This window comes from Silene latifolia, chromosome 3, assembly GCF_048544455.1.
Source record: "Silene latifolia isolate original U9 population chromosome 3, ASM4854445v1, whole genome shotgun sequence".
In the NCBI taxonomy this organism is placed as follows: Eukaryota; Viridiplantae; Streptophyta; class Magnoliopsida; order Caryophyllales; family Caryophyllaceae; genus Silene; species Silene latifolia.
Genome location: NC_133528.1, coordinates 94,272,245 through 94,279,807, shown reverse-complemented (window position 1 = coordinate 94,279,807; position 7,563 = coordinate 94,272,245). Strand labels below are relative to the sequence as shown.

At 37.5% G+C, this 7,563-nt stretch overlaps 1 protein-coding gene across 1 annotated transcript; it reads left to right on the top strand.

Annotated features, from left to right (window-relative positions):
• The first annotated feature begins 4,450 nt into the window (after window positions 1-4,450).
• On the top strand, window positions 4,451-5,323 carry LOC141649348 (uncharacterized). Its single transcript, XM_074458040.1, has 3 exons — window positions 4,451-4,588; window positions 4,754-4,891; window positions 4,970-5,323. The coding sequence occupies exons 1-3, from the start codon at window positions 4,451-4,453 to the stop codon at window positions 5,321-5,323; spliced, it is 630 nt and encodes a 209-aa protein (XP_074314141.1).
• The last annotated feature ends 2,240 nt before the right edge of the window (window positions 5,324-7,563 follow it).

Genomic DNA, 7,563 nt, shown 5'->3' with positions numbered 1-7,563 from the left:
AGCTTATAACTTACAAAAGAAATTGTTTGATTCAAGTTGATTACTTCGAGAAAGTAATGAACATATGACTTACATAAGAGTGTTTAAGTCACAACTCAATACAAGGCTTAGAGCCATGAAAATCCGAAACGAAAGGGCTTGATTAGTGACAAAGGGTTTTGCACTAATAAAGAGATATTTCAAAGCAAGATTGGTTGCAAAGGGTTTTGCACTAATTGAAATGATTAAGTCTATTTAGATCTTCTTAGGGATTGTGTTTTATTATGAGGATATGCACACAACAAGTGAATCTAAAACCCACTTCTTCAATAGAAGGAATGTATTCAATACATGTCATGAGTTTTATAGATTCTTGCAATCCTAAGATAATGTGAAACTTAAGAGAGAATCTTAAGTAGGACATCAATGAGTTGGAGTCAACATTTTGATCATGTGATAAAACTTTTCTCGATAAGTCGAGAAGTTGTGTTTATACATGGAGTTTAGTGGGAGTTACTAAGTTTTAATTAGTCTTATATGTGGATGACATATTGATCATTGCGAATGATATAAGACTTTTGGAGTATTATAATACATCTTTATTATCCGGATTTATGAAGATAAATCCACATGATATTAGCGTCAATAAGAAGTCTTATGTTGATAAGATTCATGACTAGTTCAATTAATTTGAACATATTTGATTGATTCCATTTGCTTCCGCTGCCGGATCAATTAAATGAGTAATGATGTATAACACTTCATATGCTTTGAGTATGATGAATTATTTTCAAAATCGAATTTAAGTAATCTTTACCAAGTAAGCTATAAAGATTACCCTTAAGTGCTTGTTGAAAGCATTAAGGAAGTAAAGCAAAGTGTTTATGATGCAATATTGTGTAAGGGTGATACACAAGTGACAATTGACAATTGAGATTGCGCATGGTTTCCGACAAAACCATAATCAAAACACATTAGGATGGTTAAGATACCATTGTGGCAATGTTAATTAAGAAGTAGATTTTCTAGAATCGTTCTAGGCAATAAAGAACAATGAGAGATATTTATAACGGAAATTGAGTACACTTGCGATCATGAGATGTGCAAGAAAGATGAGTCCCGCACATTGTGAAAACAGTGGGAGCTATTCTAAGGCTAGAGGGCCTATGTCTTGATTGGATCTCGACACGTACTCGAAAAGTTTTGTAATGCAAATGTATACATTACAAAGGAAAACGAGTATGTAGTAAGGTTGAGTAAGGTACAAGAAGTTGATAAAACCTACTAACCAAAGCCTTCTCAAAGGCTAAACATGATGAGTCATGTCATTTCAATTGAATTGAAATGAACAACTACGTACAAGATCAAATTAGATTATAGAATATGAAATAGTAATCAGGCATTGACTATTCATATGTGATAATCACATTTGTCGTTCGAGTTTTACTTTAAAACTCTTTTATTATACTTTGTTACATCCAAACGGGTTGTAGAGACAATTGAACCCCGTTAAAGTGAACACGGATTAGCATTGTATTCGCCCATAGTCATTTGTATGAGGTGATGTCTCGAAGTGACTAGAGTGTGATGCGATTGATGGCAAGTTCAAGTGCCATACAGTCATGTGAGATGACTAGTCGATCACATAGGCAGATTGTTAGGAACACCTTGTCGGGCCTTATGACCGCTTATAGAGTTCTGGCAATTTATATAGCCTGGTCGTGGCGAGAGCTACTATAGTATTCTAATGAGTCGATTCTTTTGACTAAAGACTATTCGCCTAAGATGGCACAGTTTCAGATTAACTTTGATTTGTGTTACTACGACCTTCGTAAATGGGGTCAAATGGGCATATTTTGGGTTATGATGGTCGTGGCTAGTCGAAGGGAATAAGTGCGATAGGAATTGTTCACCCCTTGTCGTGTTAAAACAATATCTCAGGGCCACTCGAGGAGTAATGAATCGGAAATGCGTGGCCACGCTCGGAATGTATCTATGATAGATAAATCCGGTCAATCAGTTATTCTCCAGATCGAGGAAACCACTCTCGATATGATCACTTGCAAGTACGACCTGAAAGACACCTTGCATTGAGTGGGAGATAGTAATAGGACAAGAGAATTGGTGACGCACACTTGTCGAGGACAAGTGGGAGATTGTTGGGAAATGTGTCCTCAACAATAGTGCGATCACATGATTTAAATATCATTATTAAATCTCATTTTAAGAATACATGTGGGATGTAATATTTTACAGTCAACTGGTCCACACATATCGGTAATGATTGGCTGACTAGAGTATTACATTACTGTCGTGCGACGGTGGTGATCAGTTGATCCCCTTAGGTCATACCTATAGGGAAATACTCTTAATTGATTATTTAATTGATCGTATACCGATACGAGTTAATTAAATTGCTTAAAATTGACGGATGATTTTGTGAGTATAATTTACGTATCTTATTGTAAATATGATTAAATAAGACACGGTCTAAGTAATCGAATTATTTTATTACTTGGATGAAATTATTGTTTACAGAAACAATTGAAACGGAATGAATAAATTATTATAAATAAAGAATGTTGTAGTTTATAATTTGGAAACATTTTTGGTACAAGTAATTACGAATTACTAGTCGATTTTGTAAATGACATATTTTATGAGTATGTTGATTTTTAATATGTTAAAAATACATTACATTGTGACATGTCATGTAACATGTTACATGTGACAAATTTGACAAATGACAAAAATAAAATGGATTCTCCATTTTATGCCCAAAACCGAAAATAAGGGGTGTGTACATAGTTTATATTGTGTTGTTTATTTTTAAATGAAAACACAATCATAACACTAGGTAGTAGGCTTGCATGCCTAGTCTCTTGTGAAGAGCACAAATGAAAAGTGTTGGGCAACCTACCCAAGCATTTTTCGGCCACTCCAAAGAAAAGAGAGAAGAGCTTTTCTCATACATTATCATTATTCATTCCTCCTATCTAATTTTTCTAGTGTAAGAAAATTGATATGCTCTCTACATCTTATGAGATTTCTAGAGAAATAAAACACACAAAACACTACCTCTTGACCGAAATTTTCAAGAGTAAAATACAATTTATTTTGTGTCAATTTTATAGTAAAACTAATATTATTACTAGATCTAAATAATATTGGTTATTATGAGTTTTCCTTGGGTATATGCTTTTGGGAGGGATTCTATACTTGAATCCTTGTTCTTCCATTTGGAGAGCTCAAGAACAAGTGAGTAGGTGAACTCACTTGTGCCCATAAATCCGAAAATCACAATGTAAGATGATGGTTTCTTCTTTATATTGTTTTAATGTTTGCATGCATAAGTTCCACCATTTAATTTTATGACAAATTAAATTAAAACATATATGAGTATGTTAGTATATAGATCTACTTTTCCTTCATTGATAACATATGAAATAAGTGAAATTGATAAGTAGGAATGCTAATGATGAACTACTGATGGTAAGAACTTAATAATAATATGAAATAACAAACTAAAATGAAATGCTAATAACTAAAATGTAAAGTATAAAACAACAATAATAGAATATGCAAGAACAAAATAAATTAGAATTGAAATTACCGAAACAAGGAACTTGGAAATTGAGCAATGAGAACACAATATAAAACCCAAATAAACTTGAATGGAAATATTATATTAATTAGTACCAAATGCTTAACTTGAATTGTTTAATAAATGAAATGCTTGACGAAATGTAAACTAATGAAAACTAGAGAGAATTTGTGTTGCTAAAGTATAATAGAGTGTGAAAGATGGTAAAAGAGATATCCCCTAATGACGGATAAAAGCCCCTATTTATAGTAAAATAGGGGCATAACGTAAAATTCATAGGGTAAGGGTGCTCCGATCGGGGACAGGCCACCCCGATCGGGGTCGTGACTTTTCCGGTTTTTCTCTTTAATTCTTGATTAATTGTTAAGGGGATCCAATGTGAGCCATTATTCCCATCTTAATTCACCCGGTTAATTGCTTAGTAACACATCTTAAGAGCATCCAAAGAGCATCTCTAAAACTTGTTACTTGGACTTTTTTTTGGGCCAATTCTATTTCTTCATTTGTTTATCAACCCAAACTCTATTTCTTCACGTTCGAGATTCTTTTACTTGGTTTTCTCCAAAATGCCATTCCTTTTGCATGCCTTGTTCTTTTTAGCTTTGTGAACTCGTGTGCTTGCTACTTTGACGGGAAGGGGGGGGGGATAAAATCATATATAAAATGGACACATAATATAGCCTCACAGAAGCAGGAGGCTCTAATTACTCAATTGGTGGCCCATAATAAGATGTTGGACAATCAAATTGCCCAATTATCGAATCCCAGTAGACAAAACCAGGTGCATTGTCGTCTCAGCTAGAGAAGTCGCATGACACTGCTAATGAGATACATCTTCAAAGTGGTCTTACATATGATGGACCAGAGATGCCTCAGGTCACTAAAAATGTCAAAATTGAGGAGTTAGATGTGGATGCAGAAGAAAAGTTCGCTAATGAAGCAGCTGTCACGCCTGAAAAAAGTCGATCGACAGAAACTGATGATCGATCGACTAAATCTGCAGCTGTGCACACTGACGAAAATGGAAATGGTCGATCGACTGGGTAAGATAGTGGATCGATTGGTTCTGTTGGTCGATCGACTGATACAAGTGGTCGATCGACTTTTGTGACTGACGGAGTTGCTGATCCATTACCTTTTGCTGATGGGACGTCTTCTACTGCTGATAAGGCATCTAATTCTGATAAAGGGAAGAGCAAAGCTGCCGAGCCGCCAACTGTTATCAAAGTTCCATTTCCAGGACGCTTAAAGAATACAAAGGTCGAGCAGCAGTTCGGTAAATTCTTGGAGGTCGTCAAAAATCTTCAGGTAATTGTACCTTTCACCGAACTAATTACGTAGGTACCCTCCTACGCTAAATTTATGAAAGATATTTTGACTCATAAGAGGAGCTTTAATGAAGCAGAGACCATTGCTTTTACAGAAGAGTGTAGTGCACTCCTACAAAGCAAGTCTTCACCCAAATTGAAGGATCCGGGTAGTTTTTCCATTCCTTGTACTATAGGCACTCATGTAATAGATAAAGCTTTATGTGATTTGGATGCCAGTGTCAGTTTCATGCCCTATTCGATTTGCGAAAAACTGAATATAGGGCATCTTAAAGTTACCAATGTGACCCTACAAATGGTTGACCGAACAGCTAAATGTTCTTTAGGTGTTTTAGAGGATGCCCCTGTTAAGATATGTAAATTCTTCATACCTGTTGACTTTATTGTGTTGGATATGGCTGACAACACTTAGATTCCTATAATTTTGGGTAGGCCATTTTTGCATACAGTAGGGGCTACTATAGATGTCAAACACGGACGTTTGACTCTGGAAGTGGGGGATAATAAGATAAATTTTAGTTTGGCTAGCACGCTGGCTAAGCCTATGATAGAGGATACATGCTATGCTATAGACATCGTAGATGAATCTATGTTTGATTATTGGTTGGGTTCCTTGATTGGGGACCCGTTAGAGGCTTTGATGGCTCTTGATGATTTTGTAGAGGATGTACAAGTTGACTACAGGACAACGAAGGCTACTTTAAAAGGCCGGGAGTTCACTGTTGAGAAAGGTGAGACGTTAAATGCTATAATGGAAACCTCTTGTGCTGCTAAGTTAAAGAAACCTGAGCTCAAACCTCTCCCTTATCACCTTAAATATGTGTTTTTAGATGAATCCGAGCAATATCCTGTTATTGTTAATGCTAAACTTGATGATAACCAACTTTCTGCTTTGTTGGTTGTTCTTAAAAAGAATAGGAAAGTTTTGGGTTACAGTTTGGATGACCTTAAGGGAATCAGTCCTTACATTTGTATGCACATAATTGAGTTAGAGGAAGGTAATAAGCCTTGCAAACAAGGTCAGCGTAAGTGTAACATCCCCTTCTTACCCGGCCAAGGTAATTAGGAAATGTTACCGTCTCGGTTTCCCGAGACAGTGAAATTGGAATTATAATTATGAAAATCTTTAAATAAATAGCAAGTTTAATGATTACATAAATGTAAACAAATGATAAATGTGAACTATACTAATTACAAGTTGACTACCATCTATGTCATCTATGCTACTCTACTCGACTCCGAGTCCAAGGCGCGGCACAAATCCCGATCACGTCAACAAGCAAAACCTGTACTCAACCTGCTCCCCATATGATCAAAAATATCATATGGATCGACACAGGCCACCTCGGAAATAGGCGCCAATTATACAGACACACAACACATCAGTTTCAATAAATAAAGTGAGACATGATACAAAGTGTGTGAGTATGCAAGATGATTATGATATGAATGAGATGTTATCAAATAACCACAACGCCGGTACCGGGACACGCCTAGACGTACCCACAACCACCGGTGCTAGGGACACGTCCACGTCACAACACCACACAAACAGGTACCGGGACATGCCCAGACGTACCGGGCCCGAAAGCCAACCAGGTCCCCTGCCAGACGCCGTGTCTCAACTACACGAGTCCCTCCAAACTCAAGTCATTAATGTGCACATCCCTCTTGGAGTGGTAAGCTCCAAGAGGCGACTCAAGCGGAAGAATCACAACCGTCATATCCTCCTATACACATGACAAATATAGTAAATATAAGATACCATACAATATACCAATTACCGACTCATCAAGTCATCTTAATAAATACCATGTCATAATGCATTTCCCGTAACATATGAATTCACGACAACATGTTATAATGCACTGACTACTAAAACATGACTCACATTACCATTCAAATATATTAAAAGTGAGTAGAATTAACCTAACTTTTAGCAATCCCGCTAAACAATAAAGCAACCAGATACGAATGTGCTCCTCTATAAAGTCGGCACCTAAATACGATAATTAAATATAATTACTAACTAATCTAATTAAATTAAATACGAATTCAATTAAACAAAACCCGTCTTAAGCTACCCAAAACACTCGACCTATCCCTACCAACCACCACCAAAACAACCACCACCGTGGGCCACCACCACTACCACGGTGGTCACGGCTTGGCGGCACCGCACCCACACGCCACCCAACATCCACTAGCAGCCACGACAACCGCACCAACAACCACCACATGACACAACAACACCAACACAACACCCGCACAACCTACCCTTTCAGCCACCACCGACTACCACGACCAACACCAACCACCACCTCAGCCTCTCCTGACCATGGTAGACCCAACCACCATCCCACAACCACGATAGCAACAACAAGCAGCCGACAACAACAACAACAATAAAACACACCACATGACACACTCCCCAAAACAGCCCATTTCCGACCACCTAAGGCCACCGATTCCACCACCCATGACCACCACCACAGTCCACAACCCCAACTCAACCCACGACACAACCACCCCACTACCACCCTAGGTCACTCACGGTAAGAGGTGTAAAAACTCGTCTTAAGACGGTTGCACAACAACACTAAACTTCTTAGATCTACTCGGTCAAACCGAGTTTTTGAGTGGTCAACGACG